Here is a 14,876-nt window from a genome sequence, read left to right as displayed (position 1 = left end):
TTTTTGTTTGTTACCTAGGCTAGTTTTAAAGGTGAATTGCACAGGTAGATGGTACAGTGCGTGCGCGTCGGTCTTTCGTTCCGAGTCGGAGGCCCCGCGAGCGAGCCGAACTGCCATTGGTCGGCGCGGGGACGAATCTAAAAACACGTTTGATGATCGCTCGCGGGTCTGCTGGTAGCGCGAGCGAGCAGTAGTAGGAGATGATTCTGCGCTGATCGCCGGCCGAGCCGCTGCATTCCCTCCGTCACTTTACACACATTACATCGTCGCATTTTCCGACGCCGAGGTGTCCGGTGTCGGCGTACAACCCGAGAATCCTTCCTTGCCGACACAGTGTTTATACGTACACGACCCTGGTGCCGAACCACGTGCTCCGAGTGCCGCCGCGTTTCGGACAGTCGTGCATCCGAGCCGGCCGTGGAAAGATCTAGCTGCTGGGAACAATCGTCCCTCGAGAAGTGCGTATTATAATGTTAATTTATTTTTTGCTATTGATGCAGGTTTAAGTGCAGAAAGTCTCATTCATGGCGCATGCTTTGCATTTTTCTTTTATTTTATATTAAAAATTGGACAAGGATTAATTAAAATATTTGGAGCAGTAAATCTTACAGAAAAATTATATTCTTTGAAATTATTTTTGTTATTAATTTTCGTTATGGATTTAATTTGATAAATTTTTTATTTTAAGAAGGGAAATTAATGAAGAGATACAAAAACGTTTTAAGTGCTTTGATATATTCTCCAAATTGTTGTTATATGCCATGTGTTTCTGTGCTAATTAGTGTCTAATGTCTTTGTTTATGTTTTGTAATGTGTAACGCAGTTTCTGAAGTTAATATTTGTATTGGATTGATACATTAAACTATTATTTTATTAATTTATAGGTTTTGTTCAATTTTGTAATGCTGAATCCTTCCAATTTTTATAGTTATTCAGCTTTTTTGTTGTTTACTCGTACCAAGTGTTAATACAAATCATTAATTATTAATTTATCGATAAATAATCAGTTGTTGGGTGTAATCATTGAGTTGTTGTAAAAAAACCGCACCACCATATTAGCAATTATGAATTTTGCTAAACTGGAAATCCAAAATCAAGAATGCGATGCATAATTTGATTCAAGATATGTAAACAATTAGAAATTACCACCACAAAAATTCAACATCATTTAATTATATACTTTATATTATATTCATATTAACTCTTAGCTTAAAATTCTTGCTAGTGGTGGTTACAATCTGCGTACAACACAATGCAATGTTTCCCTCCCTTCAATTAATCATATTTTTTGAAAAGAAAATTTTGTAACATCCATAAAATAAACAGCAATATTATTTATGATTTTATTCCATGAGTTTTTTTTATTATTTTTTAATTTCACTTTATTTGTTTATTTTCCATTCAAATGCAACAAAATACACAACATCTTAAACATCAAGTCAATACAGAACTGATACCCACAAATTAAATTAACTTTTATTCAATTATTCATGTTCTTTTTTTGCATTTTTTTTGTTACAGGCAGCTACTGAGCTAAAAAAAACCTTCTGAGAGGCCCCTATTTGAATTCACCGCCACAGGACATTACCAAAAGTGAACATTTTTGTATAAACTTCCGATTTGGGCGCGGTGTCCGAGAAAGTGGAAAGTTTGAAAGGATGTTTGCGGAATTGCAGGCGTGAGTCGTGGCTTATGTCCCGGCGGCCTCGGGCCTGAGCTCCCCCCTGGTCGCGCCCCCCTGCGCCCCCGCCGCGTTGGCCCTGCACGAGGTCGGGCCCCTGGCCGACGCCGCTCCCCGGCCGCCCCGAGCTTCTCCGGGCGCGCGAGGCCCGCACGAGAGTGCCCTCTCGCCGCTGCAGCCCGCCGGCCTCCACCAAGACCCCAACATGCTGTACAACACCCCGTACTACAATTACTCGCCGCTGCCCTCCTCATACTACCCACAGGTAGGACAATTATATTTTCTCATTTATTTTGCTCTAAATTATTTTTATGAAAATTAAAAATCAGTAAAGATTTACATTAATGTATCTCACTGATTATCCTTTTAAATTTTTTCCGCTATTCAAAATTCATCTGGTATTGTGCAGAGAGAAAAGTGAATGCAATTTTTATCAACACTGATCAACACATTTTCTCTCCAAAAATATTTCAAATGGGATGTGATGTTTTGAATTCTTTTATTGGATGAAATCAAATACCAGAATTCATTATTTTTTTGTTATAACTTAAAATTTTGTATAAAAATCGAGAACGGATAATTTCAATTTCGTAAACCGTCGCAAATAAGGATTAAAAACGTTTATGTTGTAAAAGTGAATTTGACAAAAGTTTTCATTTTTAATTATTTCCGGGGTAAAACATTTTTCTATCAATGACGCAAAAAATATATACATTTTTTTTTTATATTTCACAATTCTTATGCACGTATATTCTGGAATTATGCGGACATTGCCTCATAAAATTTTTGATTAAATGAACTCCATATTTATTTGTACTTAAAAATTACATTATAGTTTTTTTTTTTTAAATTTACTTCATTATAATAAATCAAGAAAGTTCGATTGGCAATCTTGCAGCCTTAAAATGCGTGTTCATGGCTGGCCTGGAATCGATTCTGAAACATCCACATTGTGCGTGGCCGTGCGCAGGAGCAATACCCATTTATAAAGTGTCTTTTAATGCATTTGCCCCTGTCAGACCTTGCTGATTGAAAGGACAGGAAATCGGCCGGCCGCCCTCTGAACGTCCAAAGGAAGCAGAATTATGAGAACGGCGCCATTCAAAATTACTTATTCTCTCATCAGCAAAAGAGTAGGAAGAAATTTCTTATTGGCATGCATGAGTCATCCGAGAAGCAAATTAAAGGAGTTCAAACTTACTTGGCTGCTTTCAGGCAAATTTCATTATCTCATCTTGTTAATTAACTTTCTGCATTTTCTTATGTGATAATGGTGAGAAAATCCGCATTTATAGATCACAATTCAAAAATATATTAAGATCTATTGAAATTGATATTAAAAGAAATAATTTGGTATATTATTGAGGCGTTCATATATAGAAATTATCAAAGTTTTTTCATGTGTGTACAGAATTTTATAATGATTTTTTTTACATAAATTTTGTTTAAGACTTAAATGAAATTGATAATCCATTTAAGGTAAAAAAATAGACTCTCTCTTGTATGAGCTGCTGGTCCAAAATGGAATGCGTGGCACTGTGGAAAAAAGACTTGCAGGAATGATGGCCGCCAGCATGGAAGGGCCTTTTTGTTTTGAGGTCTGGGTGATTGACAGGGCTGCATCTGCCATTTATATAAAAGCTAGTCTGCTGCTCTCCGCCTAACTAATATATGTGGAGAGCTGCTGCGGTTTTGCGCTGGTAAATATCAAGAAACCGCTCTCTTCGTCAGGAAGAGAAAAGAAGGGCCGCTCTCTTTTGCTGTGCTGCGGAGCACACGCGGCGGACAAACTCTCAGAACGAATATATATATTTCCTAACTGAGCGGCAGAGCAACGAACATAATTTGACAGCAGATATGTGTGCGGCTGTCTTATTAAAACCTCATTTCTTACACATGGATTAAGATACTCACTTCCTGCTCCAAAAGTGTTCAAATTAAGCAAAATTTAAAAATCGCTTTCCATTTTTATTATTTAATTACATTTTTAATTTAAATAATCCTTTTATCTTAATGTTAAATTACTTGATCCGCGCAGTATAAACAGTTTAATAAACATTTATTAAGAAAAAATATTTCATCGCAAATATTATGAAGTCTCCTTTTTTTAGTAGATTTACTATTATTTACTGAATTCTACCAGAATGCAGCCTTTTTCCTAAAGCTTTTATGTGGTAGATCAGTGCCGGGTTCAAAAAAGATCTGTTGGCCTCTTTTTCTGGTGTAATCTGCCATGCTATTAGTGAAGGTCACCGCTGGCCGATTTTTGTTTGTTCAAACCGCATTGGCGCGGCGGCGATTGTCTCTCTTGTGTATTCTGGAAAAATGCTGTCTAGCCAGAGAGCAGAGGAAACGACCTGCACCCTTTGTGTTTTGCGGACAGCCCGCATTTTTGTTGAAAGTGAAAACACACGCGGCAATTTTACGCCGAGATGCGGGGGTGATCGCAGCACAAACAAAACGCGGTCAGTCGCTGCTCCATTCAAAGATTTGTGTTTTCTTTAAAAAAAAATGAGGATATTAGATGTGACCGTTTTTGAAATTGTAAAAAACCAAAAAATGAAATATTTTTATTTTGTATCACAAGTTTATTTATCTAATTAAATTCCGAGGGCAATTAAACAAAACAATTATTGGCTGCATTTAAAAAATTCACCAACACCAACTCTCAGATGATAAATAATTTCTTCGAGGAAATAGGAAGAGGGAAATGTATTGTAAAAAACTCGGAAAGTTTTAGAAAGATCCCAAGAGGCGCCAATAAGTGAATTTATTATTCGCACTTTGGCTGCAAAAGGAGAGCTCAAGGGAAAACACAAACAACACTCGTCTCTCGTCCCACGCAGCATTTCATTATGTTTTATTTTATTTTTCCTTCTCTCCAGAGAGCAAAGTAAAAAGAGAGAACAGAGAGCAAACGCGCGCGCAGGTTTTCCTCTCGACAATGGTTGCAGGCCAGGGCAGGAAAAGATCAAAGCCTCCTGTGCTGCTGCATAAACTTTATTCAGCATCCGAAAATTCAAAAGGAGCACACAATCTAGTTGACAGTAATTGCGAGGGTCATTTTTTCTATCTGCACAGCATTCATCGTCTGATTCGAATGGAAAAGAGACTAAATTTGCCGGAATAACCTCGTGTACAAGCTCTGCTCTTGAGTAAAAAAAAAACATACAAGATTTATCTGAAATAATGTTAGTTTAAGGGAGCCTTTTGTTGGAGATTTTTTGTGCGTGTCCCCTTTTGTGTAAAATATAGATTAGACGGGAGCAGTTTTATTCACGCTGGAGAGAGTGTATTAAAGACAGATTTTCCTTTGGAATAAAATAAAGAGAGACGCGCGGCCTAGTTTTACTTTGTGCTGCTGGAGCGGAGGGCCATCAAATCGCTGCTTTTGTGCGGTGTCTGAATTAGAAGCCGAGGCCCTCCTCAAGGGAGAAGTCATGCGCGAATATTCAACTCAAGCTTCTTTTTTTTTCAAGTAACCAGATAAAAAATTTATATAACCAAGCAAAGCTGCTCAGCAGCCCTTTGACGCCTAAGCTCGTCAGATTAAAAAGCTGCTGCTGCTGCTCTGGAAAAATAAGCATATTGAATAAGTTTAATATTTTGAATTACAGGTTAAATAAATTTAAAATGAGCAAATTAAGCTTGCCAAAAAATTTATTCAAAAATAAAATTCTGAAAGAAATCACGACTCTCATTTTTAACTCATCGCCAACAATAATGCGCTATTTATAGAATTTAAAAGAGCGTACATGATGCATTTAAAAAAGATATTAATTTTAATATTCAATCTGATTCAATCTTAAAATAACGGCCCCGTAATTGAATAATATTATTGAGGAATTTCTCGGAAGTTCATATAGTAAAAGATTTTTCTCACATCTGCGCCTCAAAGGCGGCGGAAGGGTTTATAGATAATAAGCGCTCTTCAAGTGGATACCCTTTACAACTTTTGGTCCAAATATTTCCAAGCTGTTTTTATTCACCACCCATTGGATCTTTATCTGCGCCGAGGTGGGAATGGGAAATATTTTTAGAGCTTTTGTGGCTGTCGCGCGCGGTGCTCTGCATCTGTGTCTCTTCTATGCTTTGCCAGATTTCCATCACGCGTGTGCTCGAAATAGTGAAAACATATTTAATTTGATTCAAAATCCTTTTTAATACATCCCGAAAAAAATTAATAAAAATTTTACAACTTTAACAATTTTATTTTTTCTTATTTTGGAATAAAGGGAATTTTATTAATCAAGAAACAAGCAAGGTATATATGATGGCGAGCGTGCAGCGCACTCGATCGTGCCTCGCGATATCCAGGCAGTTTGAGGGCCTTGAATGGTTTTGTTGATGTGTCCCCCAGAGATGCGAATCTCGATGCTGCTCCTATATATGGCCTTATTATTATCCGGCGCGAGAGCCGGAGACATCTCGCTCTTTTTTATTTTACCTGTTGCTGCCGTTGCAGGGAGATTATCGCCCCCTCAGCATCTGATGCTTACATTCAAAAAGGGAATTTCTCCCAAATATTATACAAAATAATAATCGCACTATATCGTAAAATGCTGCCATGTGAAAAATATTTCCATGCTTGAGAAACATCTGGAGCTATATTTGCTCCAGAGGATAAACCTTCACAAAAATTACTTGGAGTCCAGTCCAGGTACACTGAGAGAAATATTTACTTGTATGAAATCATATTTACTTGAATTCAGTCACTTTTTTGATTGATTTTGAGCCAAATCAGCTCATGACTTGCGCCAACAAATGCTCATGTCTTGAAATTTAAGTCATGATATTTTGTTGTCCTAAGTCATTGGATCAACTAATTTATTTACTTGAATCAAGTCATGGATAGAGTTGAATTTTTGCAGTTGCGCCTTCCAGTCAAGTCATCATATGACTTAAATCAAGTCATCTTTTACTAAACTGCCAACCTTCTGTGCTTCATATTTAGTCAATTTTTAGTTGGTTCAAATTACTATTTATTTGAAGGAACTCAAGGTTTTATTTGAATTAAGAAAATTTTGTTTTCATTAGACAAATAATTTTATTGATTGTCCAAAACATTCACAAACAACGCAAGATGCGCGCGGGAAATCTAAAAACTTTAACGAACATATTTGCTGGCTCTCTGACAAAACATATGACAAAGGCCCTGCATTGAATCAAATATTTGACATTAAAAATTATACCTTATCAGGCGCGTCCGCAAGGGTATTTGGAAACACTGCATGATGCCAATTTGTGGTCATGGAAATTTTGGATGTTGCAATATAAGAGTTGGTTTCTCACTTGGTGGAAAATTTTCAATCAATTCAATTGGGATGTCCTTTCATTTGTGAAATAGAAGTGTTTCCATTGTATCGAAACGTCCTCTGAAAATATTTCAAATTATTTTATTAATCTAATAGAAAACTGTCGAGCTTTGTAAATTTTCTTTTATTCAACTTAAAACTACTTATTTCTTATCAAATTGTTAGAGCGCTTACCTTCAAACAATGGGCGTATCATTAATTGATGCCTCTGCTAGGTTTTTGTTGCCTGAATCCGCCAAATATCCAAATTTTCTTGGAAAATAATCAGCCGACATGCTGCACGTCCACCGCCATCCTCTTAACTGAACCTGACCATGAGGCCGGAAATGACGTAGTCAGGTGGCGCTCGTAGCAGTTTTGGACCGTTCAAGTCATTTTTGACTTGTTTTTAGTAAAAGATTGTTCGTCGCAACAAATTGATTAGTTGCCATCAGCTTTCAGTGTTACTTGAAATCCTTGATCAAGAAACATGGCGAATTCAACAAAATATTTACTTGTAATCAATCAAAATTTAATTGTATACAGTAAAAACATTTAGTTACTTTAATAAATAGCGATTTGTTCATTCAACAAATAGCAATTGCTGCTTTTACTTATATGAACTTAAAAAGTGAGTTCAATTCAGTGAAAATCATTACTTGACGCTCAACAAATGCCCATGACTTAAAAGTTAGTAAATATTTCCCTCAGTGTAAGTCCTGAAACTTTTAATGAAGAGAAGAATTTTAAATTTCCTAATACAAATTTATTTTATGAATCTCATTTTGATGTAAATTTTGCGCTTCATCATCAGAATTGCTATTATTTGGGCTAAAATCAATATAGTTTAAATTTATAAAAATACGAAATGATTTTTTTTAAAATTAATTCCAACATTTTAATTTAATTAATTCATTATTAATAATATTAAATTCTAATTCTTTTTTATAGAGAGGTTATTGAAATTCTACCCTCTTTTCATTTTTTTACACTATAAATTTTTTCCACATTTTGTACAAAAATTCAACTATATCACTAACGCGAGATTCTTTATGTTCCTGTTCGTATGCGTTCAATTAATATTACTCCATATTAACAAACACATATAAATTAAAAATTAAAGGGAAGATTATAAAATTAAATGCATATTATTTGGATTTAATAACAAAATTACTAATTTAGTAATTTTTAAGTAGCTTTTATAAAAATAAATATATAAAATAATTTTGGCTTTTATTGAAAAAGCTAATTTTTTTTCAAAGCCTTTGCTTATTAAAAACTATGCAGCAAGAATATGCTGCAGCAGTGAGATTCAAAACATTTTTTTAAGTCTGTACGTAATTCTTCTGTAACAAGATTTTTTGCTGCTCCTGGCGCACCTATAGCATAAACGCATCTTCTCCGCGCGTTTATATATGTATAAGAGGGCGGATGTCTGAAAAGCGGAGAAAAATAATGAAAACCTGATGGTTTATTCTTGGCACAATGCACCGGCTCCCATGTGCAATGCATTGTGCGAGAGCGAAAAAGCACATCCAGGGCAGGCAGGCAGCCAGCAGCAGGCTCGATGCGAAACATCTCACGTTTCAACTCATCCAGCCTCCACACAGAGGTGCACTGCTCTCTTTCATCCGCGTGTACGCACTGAATTTCATGTAATTTATTTTTCCCCAGCTTCAGCTCTCGCGAGGCGAGGGTGAACGAACAATTACTGTAGACCTTCGTGTTCAGTGCAGCAAATGTTTCGGGGTTTGAATGGACACGCGGAGGGAAGTTGAAAGGAAAATTACACACAGCGGCGCAAAAACGATCTCGAATTGTACATTTTATTTTATTTATTTCCATTGATGGTTTCGTGCACTGTTTGTTTGGTGATTGATGAGCGTGAAATTTATGGGACTGTCTCAATGCCGCCGACCAAAGGGAGTCAAATTACCTTGATGACTATATTTTTGGAGAAATTATAGTTTTTTTTAAACCTCACGACCTTATTTAAAATTTTGTATATAAAAATAAAGTTTTTTTTTATTTAATGATTTTCTAAATTATAATTTAAATAATTGGAGCACATAAAGGATCCTTAGCAATTTATTTTAGTTATACTGATGTTTATATTTCTCTCTTCTTTTGTTGTTTTCATTTGTTTTGGGTGCGTTATTTACCCGTGAGTAAGATATAACCAAATGTAATCAATAATTAATTTATAATATTTTAATGTAAACTGATTGCGAGTCAAAAAATCTTCATGCCCATTCAAGCTAAATTTTTAATAATAGATTATTTAAAAACAAAATATATGCCTACTGAACGCTGCAGCTTGAAAATTTTGGAATTTTTTATTTGCATCAATAATTCCTGTTCAACTAAAATGCTTTTCCCTCTTTATAAATGTGCGCAAATAATTCATCTCATAATAATTCTAATTAATTACTGTGATGGGATTTTTTCCTGCTTCGCCTCATTGTGGAGATTGAGCGACAGAAAACTGTGATGGTTGTTCATGACAATGCTCGCTAGCTCGTCGCTGCTCTCTTTTTGTTGTCACACTCGCCTATTGTAAATTCCCTTGATGAGGGCAAACTGCGCACGGCGCAGCAGCTCAACGGATTACCAAAAGCTGATAATAGCCAACATAGCTGGCGTTCGCGTTTTGTGTGTGCCCTCTTTATTATACACCCCATCATCGCCGTCGTGAGCATTGAAAATTTTATACTCCCACGCACATTATCTCCCGTGAAATCAGGCAAAACGTGGAAAGATCCGAAAGATCACTGAAATTCTCAAGTGCTTTTATTCATTCAGCCAAAAATATGAGATGGGAAGATTTTGATGAAGGTTCGGTTGTTTAAAAAACAATAGATTAATAAAATCCGTATTTTATACTGATTCCTTTTATTCATATAAATTTTACAAGATTTTTTCAAGTGGAAACATGCATGATTGATTTAATATTTTTTTTTTTTATTGATTTTCATGCAATTGTAACGGGATTAAATAAAAAATGACTTTGTCAATGCAATTTCCATCAACCCCTTTCCAGCCGGCGTGAACATATATTCAAAAGCCAATAATATATTGAATCTTATCAGATCAAGCCGGATCGCCCTTGTTAATAATTTTTCCGGGGCTTAAAAACGGCTCATTAAACAGCGACAGTCGAGAGAGAAAAAGCAACAGACGGCCATGCAAGCGTCAGCATTATACATTTATAATGGGATGATATATAATCAAGATGAGATAGATGCATCCATAATATACACACTCGTCGGCGGGGCGCAAATGCACGGCCTTCTCGAAAAAATAATAATGAACGAATTCAATGGCGATATGTCAAGTATTGTGCCGCTTGTCAATCTCTCGATTCAGCACCGTTTTTTATGATGTTCCTCTCTCTGTTGTGCTGCCGGTCTTTTTTCGTCAACTGCAGCCGCTGCATTAAAATCAGGCCCCTTTGAAAACATTTTTCGATATACCTGGTGTATGTGTTGCGAGTGCGCCGCGCAAGCATTGTGCGTTTTTCACCCTCCACAATTTTGTTAGTCAATGAGCACTCGTCCTCCGTTTTTAGTACCACGCCATTCTTATTCAAATTTTGGACAAGTTTAACAAGTTTTTTTCTTCACAAGATGAGTGGCCAATTTAATGTAATGAAAATTTGATTGATATATAGGATGAGACAAAAATAAGACAAGAGAATTTTTTATTTTTAAATCAATTCAATAATGAATCTCTGATCCTCGGCAGACTCGAATTTTGATATTATTGGATTTGATATAAGATTTTGGTTTTGTTTGTATAAAAAGAACACTAATATTATTTAAAAAGTTTCTCCGCTAAAAAATAGTCTAGGCGATTTAAGTTAATATCTTATTCTCTGCATACTATTTTGGCATGGAATTAAAAAATTATGCAATTTTTTTTTTAAAAACTAATTTTGTAATGATATCCATGTTTCTTAGCTAAATGAAATTTACAACTGATTATTAATAAAATTGATAAGTTATTTTTATAAATATTTTTATTCATTTGTCCAAATTGTTGTACAAATACATGCATTGTTTACGTTATTGTCTAAAATATTTATACTGATTTAAACAAACTTTGATGCTGGTATTTTTGTTTTTTTTTTTGTTTTTGGACTAATCAGAAGTGTAATTTCCTTCTTCTAAATTCCCATTCAAGATTGACAATTTATTGTTCTTTAGCAAGTTAGGTCATCATGAAAAAAATATCCCCCCAATCGGACATTTGTAGAGAAAAATTGTCAAAGAAATTAAAAAAAGAAATTATGGAAATTTAATAATATAATGATCTATATGTAAGTTATTATTGCGGATGAATGATGCATGGGTCGGCTCACAGTGACAATAGGTGCTAATTAAATCAGTGACCACGTCCGTCTCACGTCAAAACGGACGAGGATAATCGCAAGTGCAGCGCATGTATCTCATCATATAATTTTGATAATGATCGCGGAAAAATAATAAGCGGAGAGCAACAGCCGCCGAGGGAGAGAGCACAGGGCACTATGCGCGCTAAGTAACCCCATAATAATCGAGAGAGACTAACAAGGCGGGGTCTTTGTTTGAGTTCCCCCGCGGTGCCCTGGCCATTTACCAGCCGCGCGCCTCTCATGCCAAATCAGCGGGGGCCCTTTAATGCACACACGCAGCAAACTGAACAGCGTGTTTTCCCTCTTGTGGCAAATGCATAACAATAATTATGCATGTGAAAATTTGAATTTGTAATGAGATGCAGTGTGTGCAACTGCCATGGGGAATCGTGCAGGATGATTCGCAATCCATGAGCCTGTCCGCAACCCTTTAATTGTACCTTTGTAAGTTGTGTGTATAATACTTTGAAAGTTTAAATCAGAACAAATAAAATTATTTTTTTCTTTCCTGTCATATAAATAAAATTTAAAAATCCCTTATATTGTACTATATTGCTCTGATTTAATGAAATTTTTGACAAATAATATATAAAGTTTTTTTTATTTTTAATTTTCAATATTGCAGACGGAATTAATCTATGAATTGTATGATAATTAAGCTATATTTTTTTCTTTGTGTATTAAAATTTATTAAGCGTGTGATTACACAGCACAAAATAATATTATACAAATTAAATTTCCTGTAAAAGTCTGTGTGCACAAATTCTCTCAATCTGCATATTTGCATCAATTTATTAATCTGCCCACAATTTCAGCTGTCCATTCGGCTCCGTCTGTGCTAAATTGAGGGCCAGGCGAGCCACCCACACAGCCGAACGAATAATAGATTTTATTGCCGTGGCGTCCAAAAGCCGGCGCTCTCTCCAAAGCTCTTCATCAAACGAGAGATCTCACAATCGGTCGGACGGCAGCGACCATAAAAACGCGAGAGGCGCACAACAGAATCTTTTCAAGTGCTTGCTCTGAAGCACAATAAAATAAAACGCCCTCACAAAAATAATACAGCGGAAAACAGCATTTGTTTGCAGAGCAGGAAATTTATATAGTGATTCTGCGGAATTAGAAATGAAGGCAAATTTTCACTCTTTTTTTCAAGCGAATTTTTCCGTTTTCAAATATTTTGTCCGAGTATAAAAACTGCTCCAATTTTCTGGTGTCGGACGCACTTTTTTTGTGCTGTCGGAATATTATGTATATGTGGAACTGTGCGGGCGAGCAGCGAGGAAATGATGGCCGTGATTGAAGTGCTCCTAAACAAACTTTGGCCCCAGAACATTGTTTTGCTTGCCGTGTAGCGCGCCTCAAAAATAAATGGCCCGCTGCTCTCTGCTGTTCAAGCAAAACACGCCACAGCTGGTGCCTCAGACACCTCAATTTCACTTTTATTTTCACTCATCCCTATACACAGCTCCACAACTTGTGTGAAGCTAGAAAATAAGAGAGCCAAAATCCCGCGCCAGTGACCACAGCAGGACTTCGTTTGTTGAGAGCAGATGAAGTGTTGATAAACAAATTTGCCTCAAAACTTGGCGTCGCTATCCGGGACTGTGCACCATGTGAGAGGAAAAAGGTTTTTTCCAACAAATTTTATAATTTTTTCCCCCCCAAGAAATGATATTGCATTTGAGATGATTTAATTTCAGACATATAGATGTTCCTCTGGTTATAATTTAAAATAATAATAGAACATTAAGTAAGATATATTCAATTAATCCTGGTGAAATATTTACTCATATTTTATTAACTCTCATAAATGAATAGCGAATCAAAATTTAATGATTAAAAGTAACTATATGATATATGATACTATTTCAAGGACAATTTTTCTGCTCAACGACCTCGAATATCTTTGAAGATTAAAGCTGATAATTTAACTGCACCTAATATTATATGTATATTCTCTATAACTATTTGTTGCATTTTCTTCAAACGTTTGAACATTGCGAAAATAATTTTGAAGTTTAAAAAAATTATAATTGAAAATGAATAAAATATAATTAAAGAAAAAAGATTTATAAATATTAATTTGTCTTGATATATTTATTTCAAATACAAATCAATTATATTTAAGTTTAATTTATTAAACTTGTTTTTATTAAGATTGATAATATAATTCCTTACATGCATGTCAATTAGAATAATTTTGGGACTGCACATGAAGATAAATATAAAAACCACATGCACCCCTTTTAACTGCTGCTCTCAAGTTCATTAAAAGCAAGAGCGAGAGTCAATGAAAATAATTGGCTTTCCTCTTCTCTATACGTTCACTTTCTCTCTGCTCAATGTCACCCCCAAGAGCCGCACTGCGCTGCTCATTTGGCGATAACAGCAATAACAACGCATTATTCACGCTCGCCGTATAATAATGACACGGTGTAAATTCAATTCGACGCCGAGTGGAGTGAGAGCGGGTCGGTTACTCCCGCCGATTATTCATTGCACTTCATTTGCGAGAGCCACCCAGGAGAGGAATAAATTTATAAATCAGCAGATGTTCCCCGCGCGCTCTTGGGACTCTATATAATATTTTCATTACGCAACCGGCTTTGCACCCCCTCCTATGAATAATAATTAGCCTCGCAGTGACGTCGAATCCAATCACGTCATAATCACAACAAAAACAGCACGCGGACAAAAAGAGTCGCGCCGGATTTTTGTGTATATAAAAAAGCGTCCCACCCTCGATATCAAATCTGTCAATCACCAGACAATAAAATTAGACAAAGACTCTTTATATAGAAAATAAATCGGAGATTAGCATCACAAAATGTGTCACATTCCTTTTTGTTCTCCGTGCGCATCCGACGTCGCGGGGCCGTAAAAATAAACGATTTTTGGCCGTGCTCTTGATGCTCCACAGTTTTTGAAGAGAGAATCTTCTCCCCGTGTGTGTGATGATTTTGGCCGGTCGCTCCAACTGTCTATAAAATTTATATATCCCAAGTCAAAACACGCGCGCACACACAGGTGTGTGCGGGGTGCCGAATTTTAATTAATTCCACTCACTGAACCGTGCCGTAAACTTGATCAGAGCAGGGACCCTCAACTGTTAGTGGCTGGCTGCAGGTTTTATTTAAGAAATAATTTGAATTTTCAGTTATAATATTAAACATTTCAGCAATAAATACCATTGAGGTTTCAAAAAACATCACACTTAATTTGAAATTTAATATTTAATTTATTGACCAGAGCCTTCTTATTTTACTTTTATTTTCACACCCACGCGATATTAAATATTTTGGTAATTTAAATACTTCATTCAATTTTTATGTGCATTTGAAAAGAAAAGAACTATTTTTAGTAAAATATTCTCATGATTTTCACGCTTGTTAAAAATATTCAATATAGCAGTAGGGAATTTGGGAAAATAATTTTTCTTTTCAATAAAAAAAAGAAGTTTTTGTTTATTGGATTATTTGGATGAAAAAAATAACAGTGGTATTAT

At 35.6% G+C, this 14,876-nt stretch overlaps 1 protein-coding gene across 1 annotated transcript in view; it reads left to right on the top strand.

Annotated features, from left to right (window-relative positions):
* Nucleotides 1–205: 205 nt before the first annotated feature.
* Nucleotides 206–14,876, top strand: part of LOC132202410 (eyes absent homolog 2-like) — a 50,684-nt gene continuing 36,013 nt past the window's right edge. The window contains exons 1-2 of the mRNA XM_059629315.1: nt 206–458; nt 1,522–1,946. Of these exons, the coding sequence (XP_059485298.1) occupies nt 1,887–1,946 (60 nt within the window). The 5' untranslated portion in view covers nt 206–458; nt 1,522–1,886. The remainder of the gene's footprint in view (nt 459–1,521; nt 1,947–14,876) is intronic.

Source organism: Neocloeon triangulifer, unplaced genomic scaffold (genome assembly GCF_031216515.1).
Source record: "Neocloeon triangulifer isolate White Clay Creek 2 clone unplaced genomic scaffold, ASM3121651v1 ptg000015l, whole genome shotgun sequence".
NCBI lineage: Eukaryota > Metazoa > Arthropoda > Insecta > Ephemeroptera > Baetidae > Neocloeon > Neocloeon triangulifer.
Note: the sequence above shows the minus strand (reverse complement) of the source record. Positions and strands in the feature narration are given on the sequence as shown.